Source organism: Lepidochelys kempii, chromosome 3 (genome assembly GCF_965140265.1).
Source record: "Lepidochelys kempii isolate rLepKem1 chromosome 3, rLepKem1.hap2, whole genome shotgun sequence".
In the NCBI taxonomy this organism is placed as follows: Eukaryota; Metazoa; Chordata; order Testudines; family Cheloniidae; genus Lepidochelys; species Lepidochelys kempii.
Genome location: NC_133258.1, coordinates 61,666,033 through 61,679,832, shown reverse-complemented (window position 1 = coordinate 61,679,832; position 13,800 = coordinate 61,666,033). Strand labels below are relative to the sequence as shown.

At 41.8% G+C, this 13,800-nt stretch overlaps 1 protein-coding gene across 7 annotated transcripts in view; it reads left to right on the top strand.

Moving 5' to 3' along the window:
- The window catches only part of PHIP (PHIP subunit of CUL4-Ring ligase complex), a 305,027-nt gene that overhangs the window by 157,410 nt on the left and 133,817 nt on the right, over positions 1 to 13,800 (top strand). For all 7 annotated transcript variants that reach the window (XM_073336505.1, XM_073336504.1, XM_073336507.1 and 4 more), the window contains 3 exons: positions 2,431 to 2,559; positions 6,110 to 6,335; positions 13,334 to 13,471. In XM_073336505.1, the coding sequence (XP_073192606.1) occupies positions 2,431 to 2,559; positions 6,110 to 6,335; positions 13,334 to 13,471 (493 nt within the window). The remainder of the gene's footprint in view (positions 1 to 2,430; positions 2,560 to 6,109; positions 6,336 to 13,333; positions 13,472 to 13,800) is intronic.

The following is a 13,800-nucleotide window of genomic DNA, read 5'->3' as shown; positions in this document are numbered from 1 at the left end:
GTTTCAGGAAGTTACTCCTCAATCAACTGTGTAAGTGGATAAAGGCAGACATTCCTTTGTTGCTTTTAGAAACAGACAAGGGATCATGATGAGCAAGACTCTCCTAACGGCAGTCGTAACAACGCTCAGTTGGCTCAAGATAAAGCTAAAGCTGCACTTGAAAAACTTATATTGATTAAACTGACTAGCTGAGAAGATGTGTCACATCCCAAAAAAATGGTGTTTGAATATCTTGCCATTAAAAGATCACATCCAAGCCTGAGGCCTCTCCTCTGTGGATCTGTTCATCTCTGAGAAGAACTGCAGCTTTCCTAAATATTACAGATGATATCCAGGCTAGCGAGCAAGCTTATTTTCAGTTATGTTTTCCTTCCCCATTTCTTTCATCTCTTTGCCTCCTTTCCTTCACTTCAGCTTTTGTTAGGATCCTAGCAAACAATTCAGACAAGACTGTAGTAACGTACAAATGGCCCAGGAAATGGCGTTTAATTGGTGCAATCAGATTAAGTGATGGTTCTCATAAACCTCCAAACTCACAGTTCACCAAACCTGACTTAGATGCAGGTCAGCCACAGTAGTCCAGAAAGAAGAGTATTGTATTTTCTTTGGGGGGGGGGAGGCTTGTAAGCAAAGCATTTTGAATAAATTATGCTGGCTAAAGACTGTCCTGGAAACTCATTCAGGACAAACCTGGCCACATCTAGAGACTAAGCACTGGTACATATTGATCACCGGAGAAGCTGAGCATCTACAAGATAGGATCAGTGTTCTTTTTGTGGTGCATCCAGAAAAGAATGTCTTCAGCTATTGTATTCTATAACTTTTGTAAGAGTTTCTTGAGAAGAATCCATCCAAGCTATTTTCCTACTAGAGTGGAAAACCTTAATCTAAGATTTCCTCTGAATTTCACCAGAGCCAAAAAATAATTCTGCCCAGTTACTGCCTTTCTCCAACAAGAAAAAATCTTTAATGTGTTAGGCTGTAGGAGGACCCTGGAGTTGTATTTAAGGACTCTGCAAGGCTTATTTCTGTGCAGAAGTTACCTGCCTACTTTACCGGAATCATGACTTCCTCATCGAACAAAAAGGTGAGCCTCCTCAAAAGATATCAGTAAAGCTGACTGCTTTGTTGCATCTACACATTCACTAAGCTTAAATTAATTCTGCCTTCCTCAGTCAATTTGATGTTAGGATGGCTCTCTTGAAGGACTAATCTGTTTTATTTTCTGTCTTTTCTGTGGGATACTTCTATTAAGAGCCCTTTCATTGTGGAATAGCAAATGCCAAAAACAGAGAACATAATAACGTAATTGTTTTCTGTGTTCCATTTTACTAATCCAGAAACCTGCCTCACTTTTCTTTGAAACCTCTGTAGTGAGAGGGAGTGTAAACTAGTGATTTAAAGGGACTGGGAGTAAATAAGAGGTTTTGACACTGATATATGTGACCCTATGCCTTAGCTTCCTAATTGGTAATATGGATATATTAGTGCCTACCTTATAGGAATTTTGAGGCTTACTTCAGTAATGTTTGTAAAACACATTGATAGCCTTTGTTGGAAGGTACTGTGGAAGTGCAAATTATTATTGTGTGGAGTGAATTCCATTTTTTTTTGTAAGTTTACAGGCCTGCCATGGTTAAGGAAAGAATTTTTTTGTGTCTTTAAAAGACAATGCAAAAAGTTCTTGACTGGGGAGTGTAGAAAGGGACTATCTGAAGAGGTGCTAAAGACATGAAAACTCAGCGTGGTGATTGGTCACCTCTGCTTGATTGACAGGTTTCAGGGAAAAACAAAAACCCATTTGTTCTGGCTTAATGGAACTGGAGAACAGAAAATGAGTATCAGGTAAAAATTACTTTTTTAAAATCTTTGCAGTTCTCCTTTTAAAAACTGGAGTTAAGACCACACAAATCTAAATTCTCCAAAAAAAATATGGGTAGGAATTTTAGAAGAAGGCAATATATGGGTTGATTTATTCAGTGCATATCCTAGTGGATAAGTGGTGAAATCACAAAAATACCATTGCAGTTGATGCTGATTGACAAATTTAACAGGCAGAAGATAGAATCAGTATAGCGACTGAAACCCTGAACTGGATGCAGCTCTTTGTTTAATTTATCATCAGGACATCAAGGGGGAAGGTTTTGTTGTCTCTTCCTGTATTGTGCTTGCTCTGCGATTAAAGTCAGTCAGTTTCTACTGCTATTAATCTGGCATATTTCATGAGTACTACAGCAAAATTCACTGATAGGTAAATGGCTAAAAAGTAAAAGACATACTGGGTCTGTCATCTAACAGTATGCTGTCTTTGGATGTTTTATGTACATTTCAGCATCACAGTGTTGAGACTGTAATTAGTATGATATGTCTCCCTAGTTTTTGATTATCGTTCTTTTGTTTGTTGGGGTTTTTTGCCTTAATGTATTTCAGATTGAAGGACAAGGACATGGGGCAGTTTTTGACTGCAAGTGCTCTCCTGATGGCCAGCATTTTGCATGTACAGACTCTCACGGGCACCTTCTCATTTTTGGTTTTGGCTCCAGTAGCAAATATGATAAGGTACAGTGCAAGGCATAAATCAAAATATCCTTTTCACTGTTTAAGTAAAAGTGTTTGTGCATGCATTTTGTTGGAAAAAAACATTGATGTCGAATTTATTTCACAGCTTTTAAAGCTTTTTGTCTTTTCAGTCATGTAAGGTATAGCTTTTATATTTGTATTGTTAGATTCCATTCTCCTTCCCTTTATTTTCTGTCTTTTTTTTCCAGCTCATACAATATGATATGTTTCTATAAGTTGCTGCTGCTTTCTACCTCCTGTTCAGCTGCAATCACTCCAAGTTTCCCTGCTTAAAACAAAAGGAGTAGAAATACCTCTAATAACAAAAATAGATTGAAATGCAGAGTACTTGTTAAGTAGGTGACATTAATTTACTACAGTGAAATTCGTTCTAGATTTAACCCTGGCTTTCAGACATAATTTTGCAGGTCCCTGATTAATTCTAATTAATTAAAATCAATCTCTTTAAAAGATTGTCAAGGTTCCTCCCCCACTCTGAACTCTAGGGTACAGATGTGGGGACCTGCATGAAAACCTCCTAAGCTTATCTTTACCAGCTTAGGTCGAAAACTTCCCCAAGGTACAAAATATTCCACCCTTTGTCCTTGGATTGGCCGCTACCACCACCAAACAAATACTGGTTACTGGGGAAGAGCTGTTTGGAAACGTCTTTCCCCCAAAAATACTTCCCAAAACCTTGCACTTCCTGGACAAGGTTTGGTAAAAAGCCTCACCAATTTGCCTAGGTGACCACAGACCCAAACCCTTGGACCTGAGAACAATGAAAAAGTATTCAGTTCTCTTGCAAGAAGACTTTTAATAGAAATAGGAGTAAATAGAAGTAAAGAAATCCCCTCTGTAAAATCAGGATGGTAGATACCTTACAGGTTAATTAGATTCAAAACATAGAGAATCCCTCTAGGCAAAACCTTAAGTTACAAAAAAGATACACAGACAGAAATAGTTATTCTATTCAGCACAGTTCTTTTCTCAGCCATTTAAAGAAATCATAATCTAACACATACCTAGCTAGATTATGTTAGGGGGCTTATTCCTTCACCCACTTACTTCCCTGGTCCTTCTCGCATGAACAGAGAGCAACAATACCCGAAGTCCAAAGGTGCAAACAATTCGATGTTTATTGGGGTGAACTTCCAGCAAGCATGATTCCAGTTTCCTTCCTTAGTGTCCCCCTTCCCAGCTCTGACACCACAGAGCCTTACACCTGTGTGCCTGTTCCCATTCTTGCCCTTAGCCAAACATGATTCCAGTTTCCCCATCCCCATTCCTTGTTCCCATTTCCCCCTTTAGCAAAACATTATTCCAATTTCCTTACCCCCATTCCCTGTTCCCATTTCCCCCCCATCCACACACCTACCCCTCCACTTCCTGATTGACTGCAGACTATATAGTAAAACTTGAGTTCTGCTTTGCTATACCTTAACCAATCATTTTCCTGAAATTTAACTAACCAATCCTAACATATTGTAACATTATTATGTAACCAGTTATATCCCACCACTTTAATTAGTTACACCCAGCAAAATTAATTATACAGCAGACAGAAACAATCACAGAACCAGACAGAGATTATACAGACAAACAATAGCAAAGTGGGAACTATAATGACAAAACAATACAGAAGTGAGGATTTTACATCCCAGCTATTGATAAGTGAATTCTTGCCAGACAGGATGCTATCAAACTAAGTTTCCTTTTACATTTTCTAGGCACTTCCCTTTCTCTGGAGGTGATAGGCACTATCAGGACAGGACTGTATTCCTAACAGCCCAATAGCACCTTCTTTCAATGTGACTAGTTTGGAATGTGAGGATGTGACCATTCACTTCCCAGTTTATGGCTGCCTCTGTTGCTTAGCCAAAGGCCTTAGCCTAAGAACAGGGCCTCAGACTGTCACAGTAAGAGAAGGCCCTTACACCGGCAGACAGTGATTTTGATTCTTTCTTTTGTACCTCTATAACTAACCAAGTGATAAGAATACACCTAAATTCTTAGAGTATAGGCCTTTACAGACAGACCTGAATATCTATATCCTAACAGATTACTTACTAAAAGTTCTAAGACTCCATTCCTGGTCTGTCTCTGGCAAAAGCAGCATATAGACAGACACACAGACCCTTTTGTTTCTCTCCCTCCTCCCAGCTTTTGAAAGTATCTTGTCTCCTCATTGGTCATTTTGGTCAGGTGCCAGCGAGGTTACCTTTAGCTTCTTAACCCTTTATAGGTGAGAGGAGTTTTCCTCTGGCCAGGAGGGATTTTAAAGGGGTTTACCCTTCCCTTTGTATTTATGATGAAGATATTTTTGGATTATCACATGTATGGCTCTCCGTGTTTATATTGCTTGCTCCAGAAGTTATTTGGAGACAGATTCATTCTGTAAATTCATACTGTGGGGGCATCCCCCTAGGGGGGTGTTGAGGACCAGTTGGGGCGGGGGGACACGGCAGGGCCTGAGCCAACTCCCACGGGGGGTGGGGAGGGAGCACGCACCATGCTTCTAGCCATGTTTCGCTCCCAGACCAGCTCCACTCCCAGCCTTGCTCCTCCCCCAACCCCATTCAGCTCCCAGATCTGTTGTGCCTCCAGGCCAGATCCACCCCCATCCCACTCCACTCCTAACCCTGCTTCGCCTCCCGTTCCACTCAGCCCCCTCTTCTGCTCCCACCTCAGCTCTGTCCTCATTCCTTCTCTGCCCCCAGACCAGCTCTGCCTCTGGCCCCAGCTCCTCTCCCATCCCCAGCTCTGCCTCAGCACCAGCTCTGCTGCTGAGGAAGCCTTGGCTGTACAACAATGGAGGGGGGAGTTAATGGAGAGGGGGGTTGGCGTGGCTGGAGAAGTTTGTGCACCACTGCTGTAAATGTACTGTATGTTATATTAATATAATTTTAAGTAGGGTAGGTTCATTTTGGTGATCCTAGATACTTCCTTATGCTTACACAGGCTCCCAGTAATGCTATATTGGCATTAAAACTTGACTCGAATATGGTGGAAATCAGTGTTTGTTTAATTACTTTTATAACAGACTTTTGGAAGTATCTGCTGTAATAGATAAAGATTTTTAAAATTTAGTTGTGTGTATTAACAGATAGTGCTAACAAAATATTATTACTAAAATGATATAAATGATTTCATGCTTATTTCCATTTCACCCCATATCTCCTAAAAATGCAGTAACATAACTGTAATAGTCAGATGTACAGTACATCAGAGTTTGTAAATTACTTAACCCAAGCACAGTTGCTTTCTGCCAAGCAACTGTGTTTTTAGGGGGTAGTTATGGGTTTTATTCCCCAGTACAGTACAAAAATAACTATTAGATAGGAAAAACATTAGCCCATTATATACTTCTCTGGAAAGGAGGTAAAGTAGCTCATCTATGACCACCTCATTTTTACATAAGTGTCCATCAGTACAAATCACTTACTTGCTAGGAAAAGACATTAAATACTTACTGCAGACATATTTCTTTGAATGTTTCTGTTTTTAATCAGTTGCTTGTAATTAATCAAAAATTGGCTTTACGTTACAGATAGCAGATCAGATGTTCTTTCACAGTGATTATCGACCTCTTATCCGGGATGCCAACAACTTTGTCTTAGATGAACAGACACAGCAGGCTCCACATCTCATGCCTCCCCCTTTTTTGGTTGATGTTGATGGCAACCCTCATCCATCAAGATACCAGAGATTAGTTCCAGGTCGTGAGAACTGCAGGGATGAGCAGCTTATTCCACAGATGGGGGTGACTTCCTCAGGTACATAGAACTTAGGTCCGGTATGCTATAGTGTACATAGGCTTGAATATTAAATTCATCAGATGGAAAGTATAGTGCAGTGGTTCGTGTGTAGTCTAATACAATTGGAGTTAATAGGACTCTAGAATATTGCCACTATGTTTATCAGATTAATTAAGAAAAAACCCTTTTTTGTGTGTAATAAATCTTTATCTTAACTGGCAGCTAACAAGAAGAGCAGCAATGATGAGAGAAGATGTGATTTTGGCTTTGAGGGGAACTGCCTCTCGGAGCTGGGAGTCTAAACTTATATTCAGTTGAGAGAGAAATATCAGATGAGATTAGGGATTTGACTTGCTTAGGAAAACGTCAGATGGAAGCAAGGAAACACCAGCTAGACATTCAGTAAAACTAATTCTTGATCTAGCATAACTGCTACGTGCCATAATTGAAATGCATGTTTCTAAAAATTAAGAGGATAATTTGCAGTGCTGATCTTGTACAATTTAGTAGGAGCCCCATTAGAATACAGTTTTTTTCCCCCCCTGAGTGATTGTCTATACAGATTCCACTGTTGGTGCACATGCATGTGACTCTTTTTAACTAGCAGTGTCAGTGTCCAGTGGACTCTCACCAGCACCTGCAGCATGCCCTCCTCAACACCCCTCCTTCCCCAGATAAATTTGATGGAATAAAAGGTGTGGAACAGGCTAAACTGCCACTCACTTCCTTCTTGCCACCTGTGGCTGTGATCCAGTGCCATTTGCAGTGTTCACATCTCCAGCACTGTGCAAATTAGATCTTTAGGTTTACAATTAATGGTATTGTTTAATGTAGTTTAGTGTTAGCTAGTTCAGTTAAGTTTCCTTTGCCGGTGGCTTTAAACAAATAATCAAAAAGACAATATTCCTTTTTTCATAGTTTAGCCCACTATGTTTCCTTTCGTCTCGGTAGCCCCCAACACATGCACACTTGTACAGGGGTACTAAGAATATGGCAGACACCAAGTCACCAGGGTTTAAGACCTGTTCCTTATGTGACATCACTATGCCCATTAATGATGGGCATTCTCAATGCCTCATCTGTCTCTGAGACACACATTTTGGAACATTTTTCCACGGGCCATTCCTTCTCGAATCTCACCCAGAAGGCGAGGGAGGCCTATACAAGCTTGCTCAGGCTCTGGGAGATCAGAGAAGCGTCAGCAGGCAGGTCAGTTTGTTATTGGTAGTGCCCTGCTGAGCCATGATTCCACTCCATGCTCCCAGGCTGATGCTGCTGACATGCCTTGTTTGTCTACCACTGCAGGGTCAAGAAGGTGCATCTCTCCAGTGAAGAAACTAGGTGTAGGTTACATTCACCAATGCTGAGCAGGAGACCCAAGGGCCACATTTCTTCTTGGCCGTCTTCTCTTAAGGGCCATAAAACTGAGTCTGGTTCTGGTACTTTGATATTGTAGACGAAGGCTGCATCAGTTTCTCCAGAATCTAATGACTGAGTTGCCCTGAGTACAGAACCTTGGCATTGAGCTTGGTACATTGAGCTTCAGTGGAGAGTGGTTCACTGACTGCAGAAGTATCAGCCACCAACATCTGAGACTACAGCACTGGATACTTCAGTGCTCTCCAGCTCAGCACTGAAGCAGTTCACAGTACTGAATGACTTTTCCATTGGCCCTATGTAGGAGTCACCCTTGTTAGAATGTAGATTGAGACATTATTGCTAACTCCTCAGCTGCCATGTCTTTCCAGAGGTGTCTCATTGGTACCAATGTCTTAAATAAGATACACCAGACAGGATCCTCCCCTAGAGGAGGTTTGCTCCTGCTCTTCCTCATCAGCAGAGATTCTTCCCTACTGATGGCCCATTACTCCCATAGATGGCATAGTGAGACTCTGGAGCTTAGTCTGTTAGAGGAACTAGAAGATGATCAAGGTTGCATTGGGAACATCCCAGTGGGTATCCCCACTTTGTCCTGTCCCCCATGATACCCATACCAATCATCGCTGTATTGGTCCCCCTGGGATATGAATCCTTATTTCAGGAAATCAGCATTCTTCTTCTCTGTATCGAGGGACGGATCTCTCTCAGCCAGGAAGGAGAGTCATTCTCACCAAACTTCTCAGCAGATCCAACCACAACTACTAGAAGGTTAGAGGGAGAATGAGGGGATGACCTTCACTCTGCTGAGCAGAAGTACCCACCTACTCTTCTTCCCCAGATAAGCCTGTCAACCCTCCAACTACAGCCTCAATGGATCAGTTTAAGATCTTTCAAGAGCTAAAGATAAGGATGATAGAAACAGTAGACATTCCTTTAGAGGTTATCCAGGAACAAAAGCATTAAGTTCTGAATATCAGGAAGACCAATTATGCCTACAAATTATGCCTAGTTGAACCTGCCAAGTCAATTTGACATATGCTTACATCAGTACCATCCAGCTCCAAGAGATTTGTTGGAAGGTAGAAGGTCCATGCCAAGGGGTTTGAGTTCTTTTACTGTCATCCTGCACCTGGTTCTCTGGTGGTGCAAGCTGTCCAAGAGAGGACAAAAACATCATGGTTCTCCGAAGTCCACACCTTATGGAAAGGACCCTAAAAACCTTGACTTTTTTGGTCAAAAGGGCTATTCATTAGCCAGTCTGCAAATGAGGGTAGCAAACTACCAAGTACTGCTCTCAAGTACAATTTTTTTTTTAATTGGGACAAGCTTTCAATGTTGTAGACAAACTATCCAACAGGCATCAGGAGGAGATGAAATCCCTCATGGCCCAGGGCTAGCTGACTGCCAGAGCCTCACTTTAGTCTGTGATTGGATTTCCTGACTCAGCAGGAAGAACAATAGCCACTGCAGTTACCATGAGGAGATACTTTATGGGGTCAGGCATTTGGAATTCAAAGGGAGGTCCAGGTAACAGTTGAGATCCTACCACTTGAGGGCAGATAGCCATTGAGGAGCTCTCATTTGAGAGCATTAATGTGTTTAATAGTGGCACACATGAAACATTCCATGCCCTGAAAGATTCCAGGGCAACCTTGCACTCCTTGGGACTCTGTCTTCTCTCTGAAGAGAGAGCAGCAGAGACCGTGGTCTCCATCCCGATGATATCCGCATCATTGGAGACTCCAAGGGAGAGGCAGAGATTTCACCAGAGGTGATTCTGCCTTCCCCTCAACTGCCTCCCAGTCTGGGGCTCCAAATACACAATAAATTTGATGCCATTGACATCTTGATTGTTCCACCACAAAACTCTTTCTGTTCAACTTGCCCCTCTCCCCATTTGGTAACCACTTGTTTTATTTTCAAGAATTGAGCTGGGATAACATTGGATAGGTGGGCCCCTGGGTTAATAAACAAGGGTATCGATTCCAGTTTCAGTCTCCTTCAATGTCCTCCCCCTTTTCAGGGGTCCTTTCATGAGAGACGTTTGAAGTAAGAGAGAGACCCCTTTTTACAAGTGGGAGCAATGGAGGAAGTGCCCTTAGAATTCAGGGACAAGAGTGTTTTGTTCCCACTACTACTTAATCCCAAAGAAGAAATGGAGTTGGAGACCCATCCTCAATCTTTGATGTCTCAACACCTTCATCCATCATTTCAAATTCCTCATGGTGACCCTGACTTCTGTAATCAATTTTTTTTTTTTTTTTTTGGATCCTGTGGACTGGTTCATAGCTCTTGATTTGCAAGACACACATTTTCACATTTTGATACACCCAGTACACAGAAAGTACCTGAGATTCCTGGTAGGAACATCATACTCCCAATACAGAGTCCTACCCTTTGGCCACTCCACAACTCCCTGGGTCTTTACTCAAGTTCTGGCTATAGTGGCAGCTAATCTTAAGGAGGCAGAATTCAGGTAGATCCCTATCTAGATAATTAGCTAGTTCGAGGAAGATCTCCACAGCAAGTTACTGGTTAACTTCATGTAATTCTAAAATTATTTGCTTCACTAGGACTCAGAATCCATATTGACTCTAACTCAGAGCATAGAATTCAGAGGGGTAGTGTTAGACTGCAGGTCAGTGAGGGCATATCTTCCTCAATAGAGATTTTGGAGAATAATGGACTTCCTCATTCAACTTCAAACCCACACAAGAACACTGGTGAGGATGTGCCTGCGGCTCATGGGACATATGACTGCATACACTTACGTTACACAGCATGCCAGACTTCACCTTAGAAGTGGCAAGGGTGGATTAAATCAGTATATTTACTAAACAGGCATAGCATGGATTTGGTGATCACAGTTCCACAGGAAATCCTTGTTAAACTGATGGATAGAACCATTTAGGGTGACCAGATGTCCTGATTTTATAGGGACAGTCCTGATATTTGGTGCTTTGTCTTTTTTGGCACCTGTTACCCCCTAGAACCATTTCAGGCGTGCAACAGAGTTTCTTCCTCCATGCCTTTACTTATAAAGGTTCTGGTAAAAGATGCCTCTAGTCTGGGTTTGTGCTGGTGCATCTTGAGCAGCTGAAAATTCAGGGGGCTACAGTTCCTCAGCAGGCCTGTATACACATAAAAATTTTAGGTCTCCACGTCATACACCTGACATGTAAGGCTTTCTTACCTCTTCTGCAGTGCTCAGCAATCCAAGTACTGGCAGACAACCAGTGTTGCATAGACAACCTGTGTTATATAGTGTTGCACTATATAAACAGATAAGTGTGAGAGAGATTCTCGCCACTCTGCTAAGAAGCTGTACATCTATGGGAACGGCGCATCCGATGTCACTCCACCTGCCCAGTCTCCAGAACACCCCAGCAGCTCACCTGGAATTACTCTGAAAACTGAGTGGCCTCAAATACTCAATCCTGCTGAGCGTTTGCAGATGGGGACTCTCAAAAGTGCACTTGTTTGCAACATGTCACAACAAGTGTTGGATGCTTTGCACCAGAGGGAATACGAGGCCAGGCTCCCTAACAGATGTGTTCTTCATCCAGTGTACACTGGGATTAATGTATGCTTTTCCCCAGTACCCTTGATACCAAGGGTTCTGAAGAAACTGAGACCATATGCTGGTCAGATTCTCATGATAGGCTCAGCATGGCCCAAGAGTTCTCCAAGTCTGAATACATCAGCACAGATGTCTTACCAGCTCTGCCTGACATAATCACTCAGATTCTGAACCTGGACCCAGCATCACTACACCTGACAGGCTGGATGGTATGCAAAGAGATAAGCTGTTCAGCTGAGATTCAGAACATTTTGCTTTAAAGCAAGGAGCCTTTGACCAGACTGACATACAAGGCCAAATGGAAGAGATTTTTTCTGAGCATGTCCGCACTGGCTTTCACCACTGACCTCTCCAATTCCAGCAATAGTGGAGTATTTGTTAGCCTGGAGACCAGCTTGAACTTTCTGTCACTTCAGTAAGAGTCCATTTAGCAGCAGTATCTGCAAATTATTGTCCTATCCCAGGTGACAACATGTTTTTTTCACACAGAGTGGCAAAATTATTGAAAATACATATTTATGTTTTCCACCTAGTTACAATACCCCCTTCTCCCTGGAATCTTAATATGGTACTAGTTGGATTTATTGGGGCTCCCCTTTCACCCTTGCCACCTCCTACTTTTCTCACCTGTCAGTGACAACAGCTTTCAGTGATCCTTAAGTAATCTAGGCAAGCAGGGGAAATTTGGACACTCATGACTGGTCCCCATATGCAGTATTTCACAATGACACGATTACCCTTAGACTTCACCTGAAGTTCCTGCCTAATATGATTTCAGAATCCCATATAAATTAGTTCACTTACCTTCTGGTTTTCTTTTCCAAGCTTCATATTAATCCAGGGGAAGTGAAGCTTTACACAATAGCCATAGTGAGAGATTTATCTTATTAGATAGGACAAGATCTTTAAAGAGCACATCTAGGCTATTTGTAGCATTTGCAGACAGACTCAGAGGGCAACCTATATCCACATGGATCTCCGATTGCATAATGACATATCATCTAGCTCAAAAGATCATATTAGAACTTTATTTCACTATGGCTCAAGCAGCCTTTATTGACTGTTTGGCTAATATTCCCTCTGAGATATTTAAAGTAGCTACATGGATCTCAGTCCACACACTTACCACTCACTATTCCCTAGTGTAAGCTGCCAGATCAGATGCTAATTTTCAGTAGGGCTATTCTGCTATCCTAATTCAAGTAGGACTCCTTTTATCCATCTCCAAGCAATTAAACAATTGTTTGTTAGTCCCCAAGAGTGAAATCTGTGTGGACAGTCACTTGAAGAAAGAATGATTACTTTCCCTCTAGTATCTGGTTCTTTAAAATATGTTGTCCACGTAAATTCCACAACCTGTCCTCCATCCCCCACTAATTCACAATCCTGTTCCTGTGGCTTTCTGTATTGGTGGATAAGCCCCCTCCACCCTTTATGCTTTCAGCTGGGGAGGCTTGGTGTGCTCCAGGGCTCCCAGGGTGCACGTGTGGCCCTAATGGATGCTACAAGTCAAAAAGGATCTGATCAAGGGTGCATGTGCGCCACAAGTGGAATCTGTGTGGATATGACATATTGAAGAACCATAGTTTCTGTAGAGTAAGTAATCATTCTTTTTGTGTTTGTCCAAGAAATGTTTACTACTGATTAAGCTGTGGCCTTAATCAAATACATAATTAAACTCCAATACTAAATGGAAACTACTATAATTGAATGCAGTTAGACTACAAAATGTTATGCTTTGCTGATAATAGTTCTGTAACAAGATATTTACTTTTCTAAGAACTACCCAAGGTTATTTTGCATTACTTGTTGTGGCACTCATACAAGTTTGAGTATATGGTTCTGGCACTATGGAATTGACAATCTAATTAGTAGCAGGAAATCTAACAAAAAGTGGGTTAGATTTTTAAAACTAGAATGTCTGTGCTAACACTTACAAGACATGCAGTAACTTATATTGCACTTCGCAAATTTTACAGGTAGAACTTAGATAGTTTGGAATACTTGGCTTATCTTGTCAAAATGTAGTTTTGTTTCTTGCTTTTTTTCCCCACAGGATTGAACCAAGTACTGAGTCAACAAGCAAACCAGGAAGTTAGTCCATTGGACAGTATGATACAAAGACTTCAGCAAGAACAAGATCAGAGACGTTCTGGGGAGGCAGGCACCAGCAATCCTAGCCGAATAGGAAGAAGTAAACAAACTTTTTTGTTTCTTTTCAAACAATTTACAATGAGGGTATGTCTACACTGCAGTTAGGCACCCACAGCTGGCCCATGCTAGCTGACTTGGGCTCACGGGGCTCAAGCTAAGGTACTGTTTAATTGCAGTGTGGACCTTTAAGCTCAGGCTGCAGCCCACACTCTGGGACCTTCCCACCTTGCATGCTCCTAGAGTCCAGGCTCCAGTTAAACAGCCCATTAGCACAGGGCAGATGTGGATTTTTAATTGCAATGTAGAAAGAATATGTGAAATGGAAAACAAATGGATATAATGAGATTGAGGAGGTATGAGAGTGGTGGA